Source organism: Balearica regulorum, chromosome 21, assembly GCF_011004875.1.
Source record: "Balearica regulorum gibbericeps isolate bBalReg1 chromosome 21, bBalReg1.pri, whole genome shotgun sequence".
Lineage (NCBI taxonomy): Eukaryota > Metazoa > Chordata > Aves > Gruiformes > Gruidae > Balearica > Balearica regulorum.
Window position 1 is genome coordinate 4,047,319 of NC_046204.1, and position 22,287 is coordinate 4,069,605.

The following is a 22,287-nucleotide window of genomic DNA, read 5'->3' on the forward strand; positions in this document are numbered from 1 at the left end:
CATGAGAGCCGAAAGCGTTGAACATGACTAAACAGCATCAGTGATAAACTTCATCTTGCAAAGCTTGTGTCTTGTAGCACTTTCTCTAAGCAGAAGCTGGAAACCTAGTACTTTAGTTGCAGGAATTTTTGTGTAAGTGTTACAGCTTTTACATGTGTGAATTGTATGGGATAGCTTCAGCAGCTCAAATGGTTTGCTGTGCAATACTAAAGCTGTCTTTCTTTTGTAGAGTAGGAAGGGCTTTCAAGTGTCACTGAGGGCTGCAGGTACGGTTCCTGTAAAAACTTGGCCTAATACTTTTCCTTCTTTTTTCCACTCTAGGCTGGTACCAACGGCTCGTTTCTATCCTCTGCGCATGCACTGCATCCGTGCACTTACACTATTGTCTGAGAACACCAGGACCTTCATTCCAGTGTTGCCGTTTATCCTGGAGGTTAGTCGGTTCCTGCTGACCTAGCAATGGCTGAAGCCTACTACCTAATAAACACACTCACTTACTATACCCACCAGCAGCTCCCAAGATTGCCCAATTTGCCTACTCCCCAAAATCCCTGGCAAAAAACATCAGACAGAATGTATTGTTTAGTTAGCAAATAGATTAAATTTCTGTTGGCCTGTGAGTGAAGAGTATCTGCGATCAGCTGGGTGCAAAAATACGTTCCTAGGTGGTTTAACTAATGCAGCTGGAGTAGGCAAGGAGTTTGCCAAAGAAGAGATTCAGAGGCTCGACTGGTTGTGGTAACTCCCCAAGCTGCTGTTACTTGACCCTGCCTGTGTGTTCATATCTTAGTAAAAGGAAGAGTTTTCCCTAACTGCAGACAAAGGGAAATGGAAGGAAAAAGCCCTTCAAGAATTAAGAATTTATTTAGGAAAAAGATCTCTGAATGCAACCTGGCAAAATGCAGTATGTTTGGTAAATACTGGTGCTAAGAGACCATCCAGCTTTCCCACATATTGGATGCCTGACATCTGTCCACATAGGTCTTTCTGGCCTTGCTGCTGCGAGAAGGTAGTACAGAAGTGGTGCAGCCAAATTTCACTGAAGAAGCGTGAGTGAGGCAGGGTGAGGAATGCAGAAGCCCCGGTAGGTCAGCATGAGACTGGACACTGAGGAGGAGGAGGAGGGAAGGAGACTTCTATAATAAATGACCTGAGTCAGCCGGGCTCATTCCTAATCAAGTTCTGTTGAAGCAAAGGCTTTTGTGGTTTTGTGTTGTTGTAAACGTCCTTTGCAAACCACATCCTCTGTGCCTGTGGAAGGCAGCGATGTTTATAAATCTCCTGCTCTCCCGCCTCCTCCGCTGCTCCCTGGCCTGTGTGGCTTTGCCATTCGCCTCCTTCCTTCCTCTTGTTCATGCATATTTGAAATTCTGCCAACCAAAATTTAGTGATAGAGGCATCTCCACTCTGCAGTAGTGGAGCTTGGGGTGAGGATGGTTTCTCTGCTTTTGACTTTTTAGTCCTCTGAGAGATAAAGCCTTTTACCTTTGGGGCCTTCCCCCTTCTTTGCATTCTGGCCGTAACACCTCGGCTGTAATCTGTGTGTCGGGCCCCAGCCAGACGTTACCACACCGCACGCTGAGCTTCCTCCCAGCTTCCACAAGTCCTCAACCACATCCGACCCTGCTGTGTGTGTTTGTGAGGCACTACTCAGCTTAGCTTGTCCAGGTGTCGGTGACAAGGGAGAGATGGGGGCAGGGTAAACGTGTGCATGTGCATTGCTTGCATACTCTTTCACATTACTTTAACAATTATTTTGCTTTAACTTCTATAACCCAAGGTGACTGGCATGATGTTAAACTTCCAAGTCTCCCTGCAGCTGTCAGCCTTTCCCTTCTTCCTGCCTATCTCCTGCAAGAGATCCCTCAAATATTCCATCGAGTTCCCAAGAGCATTCAGGGCTATTCCCTTTGTACTTCCATCTCTTCCCAATTCCCTTCTCTCTGTTACAGGGGTATCCGAACACTCTTAACAACCCTTAGTGTGTCTCCACAAGCTGTCTTCAGGCAGGAGATGTATTCCAACTGTGTGGATGACTTAGTCAATAGACATTAGTCCCATGCCACCCCATGCCATGAAACAAAATCCAGTTTAAGACCATTATCCAAACCATCATGAGACCGAGGGATCTGATCAGTGTGTTGGTACTACGCAGAAGTAGACTTGAGGGGCATGACTGGAGTTGGGGGAGCAGAATGAAGCCTTCCCAGCATAAAGGTATGCTCCGTTTGATAGGATGGAGGAAAGGCTGCTCTGTCACTGTTGCAACTGAATCCAAGTGCAGTGAAAGAATGGCTGTTGAGTTTGTGACCCTGTTTTGTGAACTTTTTAGAGAGGGCTTTGCATGGCCTTAGAATGTAGATTCTGTGAATCTTATGTAAGCAGTGACTGTGTAACTCTGTTTCCCTTCCCCCTCTCCATCAAGGAAGCCCAACCCTTGCTACCTCTTGTCTCAGCCCTATTGCTGCTGTGCTTTCAAGAGATGGCAGCTTGAATGTTTGTGCAATCCCCGTAGGCACAGGAATTCCCCAAGCCCCTGCCAGTAGAAATGAGAGCTGGCTGCCTGATGCATCTTGACAACGGCTGATGCTCCCCAGTGTGGGCATCCAGTGCTGTCTCCTCTCTGGCTCTGCTTTCCAGGATGGAGCAAAAGAAGCTTCTAAAATTACATTTTAGATAGACAGAGGTGGCTTGGGAGAGAGTGTAAAGCAGGCAGGCTTTTATTTTTTGTTACTCCCCTTGAAGGGCCTATGAGATCCCAGGCTTTTTTTAATCACTTCAATTATTGTGTAACTGGCACTAGTTTCTGCAGCAGGAAAATTGGTGGCTCCTCTGCTGGAAGGCAGGTGTGGATAAACAAGGTGGAAATCTCCCCACAGGCAGACTTTGCATGCCAATTTAAAATTGACTTGCCCTGTGGAGGGATGGGAGAAGAGGTTAACCCTGACATGCTTAGGAAGGCACGAGTTTTTCCACTTTGACATTTAAATGGCTTGAGTCTTGTTTTGGATGTGCAGCTTGCTTCGGAGAAAGTCCCTAGGGGCTTGGAGTGCAACATATATGGGAGTGGGCAGCGGATTGTGTCGGAGAAAATTGGCTGATGCAAAGATTGTAATTGGAGAATTGATAATGCCGGACATTATCATACATTTAAGCACAGATCTGAAATCAGTTTTCTACAAGACATGGGCTCTCTGCCTCCTTTACGCAGAGAGGAAAAACTGCAACTTTAGACAGAGTAAGCTGCACAACTGCATCAACTGAAGACGTATCTTTCCTCTTCCTCATTCTCCTCCCTCCACCACTATATTGCAGCTCTTAAATTCTGAATCACAGCCCTGCAGATACCAGGGGCTGGTTGAGTGAAATCATGCCTGACCAATCTAATAGACTTCTATGATGAGATGATTGGCTCAGTGGAGGAGGGGAGAGCAGTGGATGTTGTTTATCTCTTTATCAAGGTTTTGGATGCCATGTCCCATAACTTCCTCACAGACAAACTGACGAATTGCAGACTAGATAAGCAGACCGTGAGGTACATTGACAGCTGGTTGAACTTCCAGGCTCATGCTGTGAACATTGGCACGAAATCTAGCTAGAGGCTAGCCACTAGTGATGTACCTTGGGGATCGATACTGGGGCTGATACTGGTTTTCGTGTTCATTGATGGTTTGAATGGTGGGGCAGGGTGGCACTATCAACAAACTTGCAGATGATACAAAGTTGGGAGGGGTTGTTGATACACTGGATAAGCGTCCTGCAATTCAGAGGGACCTCGACAGGTCGGAGAAATGGGAAGGCAGAAACCTCATGTAGCTCAACAGAGAAATGCAACATCCTGCACCTGGGGAAGGGTAACCCCATAACAGCAACATCCTGGGGCCTGACTGGCTGGAAAGCAGCTTTGCAGAAAAGGACATGGACAACAAGTTGACCAAGAGCCAGCGATGCACCCTTGCAGTAACAAAGACCAATGGCATGCTGGGCTGTGCTAGGCAGAGCTTTGCCAGCAATTTGTCTGTGGTCTTTCCCCTGTGCTGAGCACTAGTGAGACCACGGCTGGAGTGCCATGTCTAGTTCAGGACTGTTCAGGGCAAGAAGGACATGGGCATACTGGAGTGAGTCTAGTGAAGAGCCATGGAGATGAAGGAATTGGAGCATCTGTGAGAAGAGGCTGTGAAAACTGGGCGTGTTTAGCTTCAAGAAGAGAAGGTTCAGGGAGGATCTTATTAATGTGTATAGAATACCTGAAAGGAGGGTCTGTCTGAACATCAGGAAACATTATTTTAATTTTTTTTAATTTTATTGTGATGGTCACTGAGCACTGGCACCGGGTTGCCCAGGATGGTTCTGGAGTCTCTGTGCTTGGAGATACTCAAAAGCAGCCTGGATGTGGTCCTGGGCAGCTGGCTGTAGGTGGCCCTGCTTGAGCAGAGCGGTTTGGACAAGATAACCTCCAGAGCTCTCTTCCACCCTCAACCACTCTGTGAATAAAGAGGCTGAAGCCAGATTTTTCTCAATGACAGTTAGTAACAAGTGGCAATATGTAGAAAATGAAATACAGGAGGTCTCACTTAAGCACTGAAAAAAAACCCCAACAAACCAACAGTTTTATATGGTGAGGCTAGAATAGGTTGCTTAGATAAATAGTGGAGAGTCAGTCCTTGGAGATACTCAAAATCTGACCAGACATGGCCCTGAGCAACCTGTTCCAGTTGACCCTGCTACATGACTTCCAGAGGTTCCTTCCAATCTTAACTGTTTTGTGACCGAATGCTTCAATCCCACTTCTGCAGAAAGTTGGGCAGCTTGTCTGAACTTGGTAATAATCAGACTCTGCTGGAGTGGTTTAACTAGGTGCTCTCAGCCCTTCCCTGGGTGAAGTGGGAGGGTGACTGTCAGACCTGAGGGACAGCTGGAGGAGCACCCAGCAAAGCACTGCGTCCTTGCTGGGAGCTGGCCTGGGGCAGCCACCCTTGGCCTCGTCAAAGCAGGTGCCGGGAGGCTTTTGCTAGAGCCTCCGAGAAGGAAATGGGGAGTGGATGGAGTGATAACAGCGGGAGTGCTGTGGGTGCAGAGTTGGTTCTCTCATTTGCGCTCTGGCAGTGCAAACTGTACATCTGAGCGCCCTTCCGACTAGCCACATGGAAATAGTCTGTGAGCTTGAGATTGCCAGAAATCCTTCTCCTTCCTGCTTGTGTTGCCCTGTCCTTTCTTCTGTCTGCTAGTGGTTATCACTTAAGCCAAATTGTTGGCTTTTGACATTTTCTGGCCCTCTAGTCCCTCATTATCGCCTTTCTACCCTGCCACAGGATTCCTAGACGTCAGTCATCCTCTCCTTCAGTCTAGCTGTTAGTTGAGCCATTCTGCGCAGTCTTGAGATGGGAATCACATTTTCCCCCTTCCCACACGTCCTGACCGGTTCCCTAGCACCTCCTGGGAGAGTTTCAAAACCTGTGGTTGCATTTCCCCACTTGCCTCGCGGCATGTTAGGATCCCACAGAGCCTGACGCCTTTCACTTTAATGCGTCTGACCTCAGGGATCAATACTGCTGTTTTGGCCAAAGAAATAACCGTGCATAACGAGGTTTATAGCATCGATTCCCCAGGCTAGGGCTCTTTGTTTTCACAAGCCACCAAGCTTGTCCCTCCCTTCCAAATAACCTGGATTGACAAATAAAATGTAGAAAATCAATAGTCGTCTCCATGCTTTTCTGGCCTGGGGGCATCCATGTGACCTGAACACCCTCCCTTTCCTCCTCACCTCACCCTCTAGCAATCAGTGTGCTGCATCCCCACCTTGCTGGGCTGGCTGGGGTCTGATGATGGATGTGATGCTCCTGCATAGAGGGAATAGAAATTATTTCCTGCTCAGGAGTGTGATTTAAAAGCACTGGGGACAGGGAGAGGAACTGTGGGTTGCTTTTGAGGTGTGCAAAAGTATGGGTGGGCAGGATGTGCTCCTCATCAGCCCCCTCACTGGTTGTCATTGGATATGCAAATGATTACCAATTGCTGGCTGTTTCGGGATTTTTTTTTGTTTGATTTTTTTTAATGAGATCGCACTGCTAGTGAACACCTTACTTGATTGCCACTTGTTATCCTATGATGGGATCTCTGGGAATCTGCCCCAGATCAAGTTGTTTTTGCAGTTCTTACCGTCTTTCTCCTGAAATCTGCCACTACCACGCTGGGAAAGGCCATATTCATATTATTGCTCATTTTGGAAACCTTTTGCTCCTTCCTGTATCGCAGCTTCAGAGGAAGAGCAGCACAGCACACAGTCTTCTTGGGATAGTGTACCCTGTTGCCTGATGCCTGCCCAGGGCAGCAGGGACCCAGACAGATTCTGGCTCTATCTGATTTCAGCTGAAGATAGCTTTCCTTTGTGCCAAACGTAACCTTTCCGGGAAGTGAAGAATGGAAGTTCTCATTGATTCATGTTATCCTTCCCCCAGTGAAGTTGGGAAACTCCTCCCAAAAAGGAGGGAGTGGGGAGGTGGCTTTCATAGTTCTTGGTCTTGTTTACAATTTGTTAAGTTTTAAGGTAATAATGGCTCTTTTTAATTAAAACCAAGCTTGAGATGCCACCTTGGAGAGCCAGTCACACAGACGCACATGTAAACTTCCTCTCTGCAACCATTATCGTTAAACAAGCTCTGGAAAAACACAAAACCAAAGGTGCAGGTCTGCCTTTTGATGTTACATTCCTAGTCCACTGGGTGTCCAGCTGTAGTCTGGAGCTTGTGTGTGCTCATCATTTTGATGAGCAGAGTGCATGGTCTCCTCTCAAACTCTGGGAGTGGGCCAGTTTTTTTTCCATGTCCCTTGATGAGAAATGAAATGTGTCTATGGAGAATAACATGCACTTATTCAAAGGCTGTGCAGTTATAATTGGTGCAAGGGACACCAACGGGAAATGGGTTAGAATAGAAGCCTTACCCGGCAGGGAGTGTTTGTGAAAAGGACTTACTGGTGTCTCTGCTTCCTAGGGCAATTATTTCAGTGGCAATAAAAAGGTAACAGAGTTGGTGTAAGCAATATTTAGTCTTGCTGTTGAAAAGTTTCTCATCTTAAGGGACAGCTCCAAAATACACTCAAGCTTTGTAGTACAATCTTTCTGACCATTAGAAGCATGGGTCTGAGGAACAAACCTCTGGTTTCTTGTGCTGTTGCTTGTGTCGGTTTCCTTTTACTTCACACTTCTTTAACACCTTTAATACTCAGGTCTGTAAGGCTTCAAGCGTGGTTGGTGTTTCCTCCCTAACAGTTCCTTGCCAGGTTATTTAAGAAAGCTGTGGGACAGTGATCAGAACAGGCAAGCAGGAATCAGGATTTCTGGATTGTCTTCTTAGCTAGCTCTGCCACCAACTGCATGACCTTAGTTGAGTCATTTGGTATCTGTTCTGTTTTGTGGTGTGATCATCTTTACACTCAAGTTCTTTCTGTTGTAGATTTTCCAACAAGTGGATTTCAACAAGAAGCCAGGGCGTATGAGTGCTAAGCCTATTAACTTCGCAGTGATCTTGAAGCTTTCCAATGCCAACCTACAGGAGAAGGCCTTCCGTGTAAGTGGAACCCCAGTGGCCAACAGCACACAGCTTCTCTCTAAACAGCAGAGTTGCCCTAGCCATATGCTTTGTGTTCCTGTCCCATGAGGCTGGAGACTCGCAGTCTGGGTGCTGTAGGGTTTAGTTCCTATCTGACATCCCTATTTCTGCTTCCCCTACCCAGGATGGACTCATTGAACAGCTCTATGACCTGATGCTTGAGTATCTCCATTGCCAAGCCTACAGCATTGGATTCCCAGAGTTGGTTCTCCCCACTGTCATTCAGGTAAGGTGCAAGATGCTTCTTGATCGTGCCATGAATGTGCGCAGAGAGGGATAAAGTCGTTTAAGCTAACAGTGAACTCGAGGTGGTCCTCACAATGTGAGGGAAGAGCTGTTTGCCTTTTCTTTTAATTATAGTTTTTCTTTGTGTTTTGGGGGATTCTTGGGGAGGAACAGAAGCATCATATCTAATTAGGAGACTGAAGGTAGGTGAATGTGGCTGTGGAGTTAGCTACTCTTTTGAGAGCCAAAGTGGAAGAGAGGGCCTCATAACTGCTGTAGAGATAGGTTTTTGACTAGTCAAGTAGCGGATGAGTTCTTGGCAATTCAGAGTTGTCCGAATTGCTGTATTGTCTCAGAGCACTGTCTGTGCTCTGTGAGCCCATATTTCTCCTTGCCTTATGGCCTCCCTCACGTGCTCTCCACAAGATGGCAATCTTCCCTCCTTTCACAGTGTCTTCATCAGCTGGGGCATTTTTTGCTCAAGTCCCTTCAGACAAAACAGTACAATTCCTGTCTCCATCCCTCCTCCTTGCTGCACCTAACATCAGTGCTGCAAAGAGGTCTCGTTTGCATCTCCCCTGGCATTCCATGGTGCATGGTGTTCTTCCTAGCTACTTCGTGTTTACATACTTCATTGTCTGCAATAAAACTGCCTAATAGTGCTGCGCATCTGGGTGCGTAATCCTTCCCTAATACCTTGCTAGCTGGGTGGCTTCAGTTTTGAATGAGCAGTGACCTCTCTGCTTTGAACAGTAAGATTGCTCAATGCAAACATGTTGGAACTTGTTCCCTCCTTTCCTCCCAGTCCTTTCTATTTTTAACTCATGAGTGGCAGGTGTCATAAAAGCTTGGCAGAGGGCTGCTATCGTATCCTCCATGGGGACACGAAGCTCTGCTTTGCTTTGGTGTCTGCCATGAGACCCTGTGTCTGCGTGCCTTGGTGCTACGATGCCTCTGGTTGACTTGGGAGCAGTGACTCGGTTGGGACCCAGAGGCTGCTTGGGAGGCAGATCTCCTAGTTTCTGCGGTATGTAATAGGCTGGCATCTGTCAGGCGCATGACTCTTGGCTGGGTCCCTGCAGCCTGGCACAGGCCGTCGCCTAGCTGGCAGTAGGCAGCTTTGGCTAATGTGAGCTGACAGGCACTCTCTGTGCTAGGAGAGCAGCTCCTGTGCTTGCTTGCTCTCGCTTTGCGTGCTCCTCACTTATCGGCAGCGAACAAAGCCCTTTTCTCTCAGCCAGCAGCTGTTGAGAGCATCGAAGCTGTCGGAGCTGATGTTCTAGCTGGAATGAAAAACGGCTGACGGCCCTCTGGCACCAAGCACCCTGTGGCTTCCAAACACACCCTGGGACCGGTCTGTATTTCTGCAGAAAATTAGTGCTATCGGATTCCTATTTGGCTGCCACTAACCGCAGCCTCGTGGCGTCTGCTGGGCTGGGGTGCTGAGCTTAGCTTCCCAAAATCTCAGAGTCTTCGGGAAAGTGTGGGGGGGAGGCTTTTCTCCTGGAAGCGTTCCAGTTAACTGTAAAAATCCATCTGTCCTGATTCTTCCTCCCCGATGAGCTCACGCTTCTCTCAGTGCCGTGTCGTAGGGGCTGTGTTCCAGCTGGCAAGGGTTACGTTCCTCGTCTTCTGGTCAGCGGCTTTGGGATAAGCTAGGCTGAACTGCCTTCAAACTGAACTTTAAAACATCCTTGCCTGGAAGGCAGGAAGCACCCGGGCAGATCAAAGGAAAGGAGAGCCAGTCGGGGCGGGAGACAGTTCAAAGGCTTCTGTTCTGCCCAGCCGCTGGGACAACCCCATGGCGGTCACTGCCTCCACAGGCTGGTAAGGAGCTCGGAGTGCAGAGCCTCTGTGTCTGGATGCTTGGAAGAGTCTGCCTCTTCCCTCCTTAGAGCCCTGGCAGGCATCACAGAGCAGCAGTGGGAGGTTAAAGGGAAAAACTGGGCAGGCGTCGATGAGGGGTAGGTACTGCTGGGTGGAGGGAGGCAGGAGATGGCATGATCTAGGCATGGCTCGCAGCTAGACAGAAGGGCAGGAGGTGCCGGTGTCCCTTGCCAGCAGCCACTCCTGCTGCTGCTCGGTCTCTGTCCTGAGCTGAATATTCCCTCTGCTTTTTGCGAGTGGGGGATTGGGCTTGATTTGGGTTCCCTGGAACACACACGCTCAGCTGCTTCAGATCATTTATAGTTCCCTGCGTCGTTTACAGTAAGAGAAGCTGGGTTTTTGCTGTGGTCTCTGCTGGTATAAACCATTGGTGTTTAAGGCTGGCAGTTCGACAGAATCAATCCCGCTAATCACAGAGCTGCTTAGCTAGGAACCGACACGAGATGTTAACGACATATATGCATAACACACACACGCGTATGTTCTGATTGCTTTTATTCTGGAAAGATACGGTTGTTGTATTTGGCAGAGTGGAAAAAGGCATACATAGAGTCCCTTTCTCTCTGTCTCTCCTCTATCTTCTTTTACCTTCTTGGTTCTTCCCTGCCTCTTAACACAGGACTGAGATCTCATTACGTTTCGTTAATATCTGTGGCAGATAGTGGTGGGACTGTGAGGGATTGCAGGGGTAGGAGAGAAGGGGGGGGAGAGAAGAAATTAAGCATATGTCTGTGAGAGTGAACACACAACACCAAACTGCACAGATAGAGCCTGAGATTTTGCAGGATTTCTGGTGACACTTCTGCAACGAAAGAAAAATGATAATGTATGTGGCAGCGGATGAAATGGATCTGGGGCTGCAGCTGTGGGGATCAAGTGAGATAAATCGAATGACAAATGCCTCTCTCAATGGAGATAAATATGCAGCACCTATGAAAAATAAATATTTTAGAAATGGGGGGTGAGGGTAGGACAGGCTTCACCAGCAGAAGGATAGTTTTGCTGATGGTTCCTTTGTACTTGTTTGATGGGCTGTTTGCTTTGTGGAAAGGGGGAGAGGTTCATTTTAACTCCCGTTTTTCAGAGTAGGATCTATGATGGTAGGTGGGCGTATGCTGGGGATAAAGGGACAAGAGAAGCCCCTGCTGCTAGCTAATGGGGGGCTTTCTCCATGTGTGTGTAGTAGACAGCAGATGCTGCAGCAATATACCCTTCAGGAGAGCGGTGTCCTGCCAGAGAGGGGCAAGGTGTGACTGCCACCTCTTGATTAACATTTAATACCTACCCACTTGGCATGTAAGATCAAGCCAACATGTAGGCTTGAAAGGAGGGAGACATCTTGTTCCTTCCCCTAGCTCTGTCTTTTGAGGCAGAGCATTTGAAGCCGTAAGTAGAGAAGGCAGTACTGTATTTGCTGACTAGAAACCCTTTGCCTCTATCATGATAGCATCTGCAGGTCCCAGCAGAGATGAAGGTTCCATTGTGGTTAACCATTTTCTTTTGCCTTGGTGGTTCTCTTTCTCTAAATCAAGTGTCTGTGCATTGTCTGTGTGTGTATATATGTGGCTCTACCAAAGAGCTTGGCCTGCAGAATTTGGACAGCACTCCAGAGGCTTGTCTTGGAGTTGGTGAAAACTGTTAGCAGACAGTGTAGTAAACTGGAATTCAAGCCGCGAGTCAATCTGGACACCCCCATCTCTTTCCGTCAGTAAGAGCATCCGCTGCTGTCTCAGCTTTTAGTTTGGAGGTGTCAGATCAGTGCTGTGTTGTTGGAGGGAGGTTTGTATTGGGAGGGGAAATCTTTGGTGGGAAGAAAAGAGATTTGCTTCAGGACAAGGCTACTGAGTTAAAAATAACCCAACACAAAAATGTGCTCTGTTTACAACGAAGTCTCATTGTCTGAGAGTAATGAAGTGTGTGTTGGGGACAGAGAGAGGGCAGGAGCAGGTTCTCTGAGTAGGATGGTCCTTGCCCTTTCAGGCAGCAGTAGGATTTGTGGTTTCCTGGCAGACTGGCTCTTTTCCTGAGTGTTACACCTAAGGCCTTGGGTGTAAAATAAAGAATTATCTAGGTACATGCTGCACAAATTGTCCACAGAGAGAGTTATTTTGTAAAATTTTGTGTGGTGGGTGTGTGCGTTTGCGCCCTTGAAAAATCAGTAGTGCCAGTTGGAGTTGGGTTGGTACAGTCAGACATTAAGCAAACTTCACCCCGTGTGGCTCTGCAGATGGCCATCTGTTCTGACCCACAGCTCTGCACCAAGTTTTCCCACCAAGCTATGCCAAAGACCCTTACTCCCAGCCCACAGACACTTCCACTCCAATTTTAAGACTTCTCAAGCTCTGCCTTCAATCCCAGCCATTGGTCTCATCCACAGCCTCTTGTGTTTGGTGTTCCCATTCCAATATCCACTGGTGTTCTACAGTCTTAACCCACAGATGCCTTTCGCCATTCTAACCCTGGCTTCCCTGTGTGTTTGGCCATCTAGCATCCACAGGTATCCACTGTTATTCCCGGTCTCTGTACATCTGGTCCACAGTCCCTCCTACTATTTGGCTACGCAGGATTCAGTGATATTGTAACTACAATGGCAGCTAGGAGCTGAGGCCCCAGAGAGCATAGACCTTTTTCCTGCTGCTGCTTGAACTCCACTGATAGAATTTTTCAGAAAGAAGTAGTGTTAAAGGGTGCAAAGAGCTGGTTTTGAGCAAGGCCCCTGTGCTGGATTGCGTACAAACATCTGGCCAGTCACTGCAACTCTTTGCATCCTCCCAGCCCGGGGTGGCAGGACCCCCAGGGCTGAATATGGGTGATACATTGGAGTATGGTATGAATTGAAGGGAAAAGGTGCCCCATGCTGTCTGTCACTGGGGGTGGGAAATGTTCTTTTGCTGATGGGATCTGTTTATGGAAGCTATTACATTGCTTTCATTCTTCCTCTCGTTTTCCTCCTCCCAGCTAAAATCTTTCCTGAAGGAATGCAAGATTGCCAACTACTGCAAGCCTATCCGGCAGCTCCTGGAGAAACTGCAGGAAAATTCTGCCTACATCGCCAGCAGGCGTCAGAAAGCTACCTTCGGCGTGGCCAGCAGGGAGTCTGTGGTGAGGCTGCTACTTCGATTTGGGCTTCCTGGAAAGACAGTCAGACTCCGGCTGCTGGGGCTGAGCGGGTGGCAGAAGGAGGAGGGACGAGGAGATTCATGGAAATGGGAGTGTGTGGGGTGGGGCAGATGTTCACAGACAGCTGAACTCGGCAGGGCTCTGATGCTATAGCTGGCAAGAATCAGCAGCCAAGAGCCTCATGGAAAACACAGTCCATAAATTATACCCTTCTATTATTTATACAACACGCATACTCACGGAAGTGCCTTGCTTTACTGGGGCATCTCCTTTGCTGAGAAGTTTCTTGGTTTCCATCATCCCATTCCTGATATGTAGGTGCCAGTTCATGCCTAAAGTGATGGGGGGATTGTGCCACCTCTGTGATTTTGTTGTTTCCTCCCAGCCTGTAGAGACCAGTCCCCAGCAGTGTAGAACCAAGGTATCAGCAGACTGATATGTGGCAGCTCAGGATCCTGAGACAAACCTTTCCCCATTTTCCTGGGCTGTTGTGTAGGCAGAGCTATAGAATCAGGAAAGTTATGAGCCTTAAGAACAGTGATCAGGCATCCTAGGCACTGCAATTGCTTCTCAAGAGAGATGCTGGTATATTCTTCTGTCTGAAGCTTCAGCATCCAGCCTGTTGAGAAAATGCTGAGCACATTTGACACCTAGACAAGCTGCAGTGGCTCTGGGTGGCTCATAGGGCCTGTGGAGCAGTTGAGTTAAACCTCAGGATTCTACCTTAGTGATGAGCTGAAGAGGAGTGAATAAGGTGATGATGGAAACCCCCCTCTTACCTTAGGAAATGAGCTGTATCACAGCTAGAAAACAGTGTATTAGAGGGTGTGTTAGCTAGTAGTTGGCCATCTGACTAACAGGCTGAGAGATCCTGCCTTTCTCTTTGTTTTGCCCTGCTCCAGGAGTCTGCCTGCTCTGAGCCACGTCCTCCTAGGGATGGTGTAGCATATTGTCAGGACATTCCTTTCAGTGTCCTTGCTTGAAGCTTTTTTTTTCTTCTGCTTTGCTCCATCCTTCTTTGGGAACCTGTTGACCTGACCTAAACTCTGAGGTATTTGAAACCCAGGCCCTATGTAAATGAAGCCAAAGGGAAGGAGGGAATCTTTGCTTGTGTGTCCTTTTGGGTTGGATATTTTATCTTTGCTTTTTGTCCAGCACAGCAGCCTTTGCAAGCCTGATACCAGGTAAACTGTGTGTGCATGCCTCTCTGTCTGAGAGGAAGTAGTGGGTCTGACTCTTCCTTGCCTGGCAGGATTGAGGTGAAAATATCTCTGTCTGCGAGGTAATTGATGGGTCAGAGTGGTCTCTGCGGCCACATGCTATCGTTGGAAAGTCTGGAGTCCTGCATCATTGAAAGCTCCACCTGTTGACACGGAGCTGGGCATGGAGCAGAAGTTGCAGTGCAGACTAATTTGTCTTCAGACACTCAGGGGTGGGGACTGCAGGAAAATTATCCTCTGAAACCCTGACATAGCAATGCCAGTTCACAGCAGCGCTATTCTGGGATTAAGGGGTTGATGGAGCTGGGTTTGAGGTGACTAGTGTTTGGTTCTAAAAATGCCGTTCTGGGTTGGACTGTTTTGTTAGAGGAATTACGCTTCCTGTCTGGAGTGAAGTGGTTAGGGTTTTGTGGTTTTGTATTTTTTGCGGGCAATGCTGTGACCACCCACCCACTCTGCAGAGGTAGAGGTTTTAGCCTCTAGGGCTCTCCATGAAACAGATGGGCTGGGGAAGGTCGTTGGCTAAATAAAACAGGGTTTCCAGCGACTCTGCCACTGGCTGCTTTTTGCAGCAAGTCTGGCAGCAGTCCCTTGTGTAAGAGCTAAATGATTATTTTAACGTCTTGCTGCCTGTATGTCTCCTAGCTGACGTTGGTGCACCTGCTTTCCCAGGGACATCTGAGTGGCTGAGTAGTGTGAATCAGGCAGGGTTGGCACTGGCGGGGCAGCAACAGGCAGCCTGCCTTGACTAAGGGAAGCTGGCACCAGTTTGCCAAGCCTGTTTGGAGATGACTGTTCCGCCGTTCAAGGGGATAGAGCAACAGTGAAAAGCACTGCTCAGGGAGGGTGCCTGGATTGTCTGTGCAATCTGTATTTTTGCACTGTGGTGTTGTCCTATGGGAGATGGGAGCCTTTCTCTTCCTTCGGTTAATGGGATATCAGTGCTCCTGGGAGCAGAGGAAACTGCCCAGTCAGTACTTCCGTGGGATGGAAGAGCTGTAGTGGCTTATCCTTTGTGCCCGGGTGGCCCTGTGTTTTCCCCCTGCTCATTTGCAAGCAGATGGTGTAGATTCCCAAGAAGGGCCAAAGCTCCCACAGAGACCAGGCTTCCCAGAATGATTTGGAGTGGCCCTTGAAGTCTGGGTTGAGTTTGCCAGGTTGTCTTCAAGGTATGTGGGGCATTGGCACTTCTCATGAGCGAATGCTTCCAGAAGAGGGAAGGAGAGGGGTGAGGGGAGGTATTTGCATGTCCCCCTTGCCAGCAAGAGCAATTAAAAGCAAATGCTCTCTGGTATTCACATCCATGCGTTTGTGCCTGCTCCACTGGAGGGAGCAGAGCCCAAATTCTGGGCTAATTCTTCCACGCAGCATGCTGAAACGGGGCTTTCATGGGAGGAATTACAGAGAAATAGGTTTAAACGAGGAGAATAAAGGTTGTGAATGTGATCAGATCTGCACTCCTGAGTAGTGGGCATGCTTTAGAGAGCTGGATTCTAGCTAAGAGTCTATATTATGTAATTTTTAAGAAGAAACAGCCTGAGGATTGAACTCAGTGCTGCGAAGGAAGCATGGTAGTGCAATGTTTAACTTAATGTGGAGGGACTGTGGAGAGGTCCCTCCTCGCATCCCAGGAACTGTGGTATGGAGGGATAGGCACACCAGATGTGTTCAGCCTGACTTCTTCCATGTTATTTTAAGATTGAGACCTTTACCCTTTTGGGTTTGTTTTTTTTTGTAAGAAGCAAGGTTAATATTTGAGAGTCAGTGCTTTTTTGAGAGTACAGTGCTAATAGGTTACGTACTAATTAAGGTCTTTGTGAGGGGAGCCAAAAAAAGTGGAGCCTGCAGTTGAATCCGGATGCATAATGTGCAGCTCTGATTTTAGGTTCATCTGCACTAGTGTGGGCCTGGGATTGGCAGGGGAAAATGCAGGGAAGGAAAAGAGTTCACCAGGACCCGCAGTGCATGCCAGGCTGCGTTACAGCTCTGTGGCTCCCAGGCAGACCCTTGCACTGACCTGGGGAACCTTTGTTTAAGAAGGGTGCAGCCCAGCAGGCTGTTAGGCTTAATGAAATGTGAAGTGAGGGAATGAGCTGATGGAAAGCATTGCCTCGCTTCCTTTGGATTTCCAGATCTTCTGCATTCATCTCCATCTCACATTTCAGATGGGAGGTTTATCTGGAGGGTGGGTGATGATCTTTGTTATGTTTGTACAGGTCCTGGCACTGTGGGCTTGATCCATGCTGGGTGTTGCCTGACAGCACAGTGATGCAAAAGCAGTAATAGGAGGAGAGTTGCAAATGGTTAAAGTGGATGTGATGGCATCCACTCTCAGAATTCCCGTTGAGGTGTTCTGACTAGAAAGATGGGAGTGTTTTAATGGTCTTTTTTTATCTCTGGATTCCAGCACACTTTAAAACAAAAGGAGCTGTATCAGACAGAACAAATAGACTTTTGCCCTCTGTAAGCAGAGTCTTTCTCAGAAGCTGTCCATACCAAGCAGCATCAACAAATTGCCTGATTACAGCCTGATATGAGCCTGATCTATACATGGGGTGACTTTGTACTCCTTGGGAATTACTCCTCTTGCCATAGTGGTGGGTCAGATCGACAGTAAAGCTGTGCTGTCTGCTGGCTGGCGTCTCTGCTAGCGAGTGCTGCTGGAGTCGGCAGTACATCAGCTGTGCTTTCAGTTGGCGTGCCGGGGAGGAGACCGGAGAGCAGACACAGGCTCCAGCCGTGCAGACCTGGAGCCGTGTTACAAACAGTCCCGTGGGGGTTGTGAGTCTGGGACCCGTGATTACCAGAAAGGGCCTGTTTGGCTTGATGCAGTATTGATAGCGCCTATTGTAGGATGCATAAATAGATTCTGTGCCATTAAAGTGCAGGTGACACAGGCTGGTCGCCATTTAATTGCCAAAGTTCAGCTCCTGGTGCCAGCTGCAGAGACCACAGATCATCTCCACTTCCCTCCCAGTGATGGACCACATCAAGAGCTGGCATAGTCTGCTGTATTTCACTTCACAATACACACTTGCTTATTTGTGCAAGCTGGGAGCTCTGCGCTGCTATCCATTGTGGAGACCTGCTCTCTCTTTCTGTCTTCTTGTTCATACACTGCCCTTTAAACAAACTTTCCCACACTTTGGCTCACAGGCTACAGCCAACACACCATAGCTCTCTAGTTTTGGGGCTCAGCTCCCCATGGGCAGTTGATTTGGGATCTGCTGAAGAATACTTGAGTTGCTGCTGTGTTTTCTGCTGTGAAGATGGTCTGGCCTTTTGTTCTCAGCCTCAAACAGGAGCAGTGTGTACACACAGCTGCCCATACAGAGCTCTGGATTTGTTCTCAGCCCTGGATTCAGGATACTCTTTTTGGATCTGTGTTGACCTTTGCGTGTGTCTATGCTAACCTTTGTTCCTGTTCCTCGTTCCCTTCCTCCTTTGCCTGTTTCAATTCCTACTTGTATGGCATGTCTTTCTGCTTACATTAGATTGACTTTTTACTGTGGGGTAATGCGAAGCCTGTGGGCACTGTGGTAATCCAGTTAACAGGTACAGTTCTGTGTGGGTTTTAAGTTAAGGGGACGTTGGCAGGTTAAGAAGAACATATTTTAATATGACATACCACCCCCCCCTTTCAGCACTAACAGGCCAAATGATTGAAGTGTAGAAGAATTTTTAACCATCTAATTTGCTTCCCACCATTTATGTTGTTTGCAACTCCTTATTCTCCCTGCTTGGACAGCGGAAACAGGCTCGGCACTTCTTCATGCTCTGCTCTCTCAAGGTTGGGATGAGTCCAAGACCCTGCAGGGGAATGTTTGTTTCAAAAATAAACACTTGGCTGTAGAACAGGGGGAAAAGGCAATCAGACATCTTTGGTACTTAGGTCTTGTAAGTACTTGCATGAGGCTTTTCTGAATTAAAAACCAAGAATTGAGCAGGTGATCAAATGCCTCCATTAAAGGAGCAGGGGTCAAATTTTGTCCTGATAGGTCCTCTGATCTGTCTCTTTGATTCCTACCTTCAGGTTTTAGTTGAAGTAATTTCTTTTTCATTTTACTGCATCATCTGACTTGACTTCTGTGTCAGTGTCTTCTCACTAGAGCTAGAGTAGAAGTGAATGTTCAAGGCCAAGATAGTAATAGTGGATCCCAGAAGGCATTGAGCTGGTTTTAGGAGAGCCTATTGTGAATTCTTAGCAATTCTGAGAATCAGGCCTCTTCTAGAAGGGAGAAATAGGAAGCTGGGAACCCACATTTTAGGCCACCATGCTGAGAAATTTTGTTGATGTTCCCTAAGCTAAAGCATCTTATGAACCACCATATAGATGCTCCTTTATGAGGACCTTATGCTGTCCTTCAGTGCCATGGTATCTTGTGCTTTAGTGTTGCGTAAGTAAGCTGCTGCATTGGCCAACCTGTTCATTTCATCTTTTGGCTTGCTTTGATCTCCTTGCAGTGCCCAGGAGTTGCTTTACCTAAGGAGAGTTGTCAGTCACTCCACTCCTGATTAAATAGGTGCTTAAATGCTTGTGTCTGAATTCACACTTGGTCCTACTTGCGTTCTTGGTCATGGTTGCCAATTTCCTACTTAGAAGCTGGGAAAAGATGGTTTGGGAAAGGGTCTTAACCTCTGCTCTTGACTCACTGTGTTTGCCAAAGCTGTATTGGAAAACTTCTTTGAAAACCTTTCTTAAATTTGCACCCCTTATATCCACAGGAACAATGGGAGAAGCAGGTCAAAGAGGAGGGGACGCCTCTGACCAAGTATTATACTCAGTGGAAGAAGCTAAGAGAGAAGGAGATACAACTGGAAATCAGCGGCAAAGAAAGAGTAAGAATAAAATGCCTAACTTACTGGGCATCATCTGTGCCCTGGGAAGACAAGAGAGCCATGTCCTGGCAGCAGGATAGTGGCTGGTCACAACCAGCTCCACTGCTGTGAGCTTGAAATTGGCTTGAGCTGTGTGAGTGCGGAGGCTGGACATTCTTGGAAAGAGCACGAGTGTGGCTGGATGGCAGCCTAGCCGGTGTCTCCATCTCCCTGAGGATTTGTCTTACTGGGAACTCTAGGAGCAAAATCAGTGTCCTCTGCCTGTAGCCTGTTCATTTCCCCAAGTTAATAGAGGATAAGTGAGATAAGGTGAAGTAGTGCCAGGGTAAATTTCCCTCTGTCCCTGTTCAGGCTCGTGCTGTTGAAGAACCATTGGTACAGCAGCCTCCATAGCTCAAGGCTAGGAAGCTGAAAACAGTAGTGATGGAGTAATCGTGTTGTGTCTGAGCAACTGGGGCAGTAGCCTTATTGTGGATGTTACTTTTGGAACGAGCGTGTGATGTAGTTTTGAAGTTTAGACTCTACACACAGTTCCAGTTCTGTCTGTTCATCCCCACATTCATGGGTCTTCTCATATTGCTTTAATCAGTTTGCATAATTTCTTGCAAATTCCATTGCTTTCTTGATAGTAAAACAGAATGGGTTGAGCTCATGTAGGTCTTTAGCTCTTTTTCCAGCTCTGCAGAATGTGACTGGCTTGCCATGCTAAAACCTAACTTTGCAAGAAAGTAGGGAGGGGAAGATGCCTCTCTTAGCAAAGGCAGTATCAGAAATGAATTCTGGTTGGCTTTTTCTTATTTCACCTGTGTGTGGGTGGCTGGTTGTGAGGTGGCACTTGCTGTCTGGACATAAGTGCTCAGGCTGCCATTTCCCACATCTCCTGCCCAAGGGCAGGCTCCTTGGCCGCTCCTCGAGGCACTGCATAGGATGCAGAAGGTGGGGGTGGGAGCTTGCTGACATTAGGAGTCTAAAGGAAAGCTGTCTCGATGCTAATGCAATGAAAGTGGCTGAGCTAGGCTCTTGGCCAGGGAGCAGGAAATAGATATAATTGGTGTCTCCAGCGTATGGTGGGGGAACAATTAAAATAATCGATGGGACATGAGGATGCTTGGCTCTGAGCCAAGTCCCAGAGTGTGGTAGAAGACCTGGGAGATCCTAGAAATGCTCAGCATCGTATACCAGCCTGAGATAAGGACAGGAGACTGAAATTCCCTGGGGCAGCCATGCAGAGGGAACAAAAAGCACGCTTGCTTTCTGTGCAAACCCAGCAGGAGAATGTGGCGTTTGCAGAAGGGAAATTGGAGAGGGGAGCTAAGAAACAGCAAGAAGCGATGGCTGTGAGTGGGGCTAATCTCTGCCCAAAACTGGCCTTGCTGGTGTGAGCTGGCACTTTCCTGCTACTGAAGCAGCTATCACAAGGGGAGAGAAGATCAGGCTTCAGTGTAGACAAGCCCCTATCTCGTGTTAAAGGGAGAAGGGGAGCTGGAGCTCCTTGGGCTGGCCAGGACCAGCTGAGGTTAAGAGGTCCCCTTGAGGGGGATTGCATTCCTATAGCAAGGCTCAAGAAGGTGGCATCTGAAGGGCAGTGACAGGGACTTGTTTTCTCTTGGAGAAAGTGGGCTGAACAGATAAACTGTAGCGAGAGACAGACTTTGGAGTTAGCTTTCCGAAAGGCCTGTGGCTGCCTGACATCTTTGCTTGGTGAATGGGGCTGTTGTCTCTCTCGGTGGGGACTGCTAGCTTAATGATGCAGCATTGTGAGCCCCAGCAGGAGAGTGAACACCATGAGGCCCATTAGGGCTGGGAAAATCCATGTCCCATTAGCAGCCATTGGGGGGGAAAAAATAATAACAGAAAAAAATCTGCCTGGCTCTCAGCTGCTATGAGCTGCAGCTTTCCTTATATAACAACGCTGACCCCGTCTGCCCATTCCATTTGCTTTTCCCAATGGTTTTTAATGGGATGTAGACTAATCGGCTTCATGAGACTCAGTAGATAGTAACCCTCTAGCTGGGGATTAAAAGACTGGCCCCCAAATTACCTAATTACTGCTACTGCGTGATGAACACAGGCTGTATCTGCGAGCTGTGTACAAGTCTCATTCCTTTGCTTTGTGATCACTCTGCAGCTAGCAGGGGTTTCTGGTGCCTTTATTTTGAGGTGCCCATCTTGAAGGCACTCCTGTGGAGTCTCAGAAAGTTGGAGGTAGCACAACTCAGCATGATTCAACACCAGGTCTTTTTTAATATGCTCAGGTTGAGTTCAACCAGTACTGATGTCACCCAAAACTGTAGGCTGCCTTTGGAAATGGGGACTTCTCCTAGGCAGTATGAAAATACAAAGAAGCCCCAACAGCTCCCTGCTGTACATGCCCTCCACGGGATACTGGGGAAATTTTTCACAATGTTGAGATATGTCTCTCTTTTGCTCCCTTGAATTGGAGAAGTTTGGAGAATTGGAGAAGACAGTTCCACATCATGTACATGAGACATTTTACTCATACACAGCTCCATTTCCACTTTCAACCTGTTAAGTGATGTGTTCCATGGAAACATCCTGTGCTCAGGATGTGTGAGGAGGGAGGATAAGACCTTGGATGATGTTTGCATTTCATTTACTGCTGCTGAGCAGTAACAGCAACCAGGATCACGGAGAACAGGACTAGCCAACAAGGACTGGGGCAGTTGATGTAGCAGTTTGTTGTTAAAACTGGGTTTCTGTTTCTGTTTATGACACTTTCAACCTCAACTATTTCCTGGTTGGACAGTGCTGGGCTCCCATTTAACTGCTGCGGTTGCTGAAGAGTGATAGCTACCAATGCTGCCATGGCTCTTGGCACAGAAGTGGGCCCAAAGGTGCCGCCTGTGACTGGGAGACTTCCAGAGTCGGCTCAGCCATGCTGATGACATGCCACAGGGTACAGTTCCCAGTACATGTCGGAGTGACCATCTATGGGACGTGAGGCCTTCACCCAAATGGAGCTACTGAGGAGGACATGGTGGTCCAGGTCTTGGGCTGCAGGAAGCACCGGTGCTTCTCCTCGAGGCTGGGATGATGGCGGCATGACCTGGCTGAGGCACTTGCAGAGGCAAGGAATGTATAAATTGAAAGGGATCAGATACGGGGACTGTGTCTGTGATCACAGCCTAAAGCTGGATTAGAAGCATAGCTGCTGATATATTTTAGCTTCTGAGACCTTTGTGTTTTATTTCTGGAGCCTCTCATTGAATCAGTCTTTCTAGAGCATCTGCCTCTGCCCTCCCACCCTCCATAAAGTTATATTCCAGAACAGATGAGAGGAGTGCAGCATAGGCCTGTCTTGTCCACCAGAACTGGTAGGGGCTAAGGAAAATTTTTCCACCGTAGCTGCTTCCCTGCCCCATGAT

General features: G+C 47.9%; 1 protein-coding gene across 1 annotated transcript in view; it reads left to right on the plus strand.

Annotated features, from left to right (window-relative positions):
• Window positions 1-22,287, plus strand: part of NOC2L (NOC2 like nucleolar associated transcriptional repressor) — a 52,966-nt gene that overhangs the window by 18,175 nt on the left and 12,504 nt on the right. Inside the window, exons 12-16 of the mRNA XM_075773101.1 lie at window positions 322-433; window positions 7,455-7,568; window positions 7,735-7,836; window positions 12,681-12,824; window positions 18,788-18,901. Of these exons, the coding sequence (XP_075629216.1) occupies window positions 322-433; window positions 7,455-7,568; window positions 7,735-7,836; window positions 12,681-12,824; window positions 18,788-18,901 (586 nt within the window). The remainder of the gene's footprint in view (window positions 1-321; window positions 434-7,454; window positions 7,569-7,734; window positions 7,837-12,680; window positions 12,825-18,787; window positions 18,902-22,287) is intronic.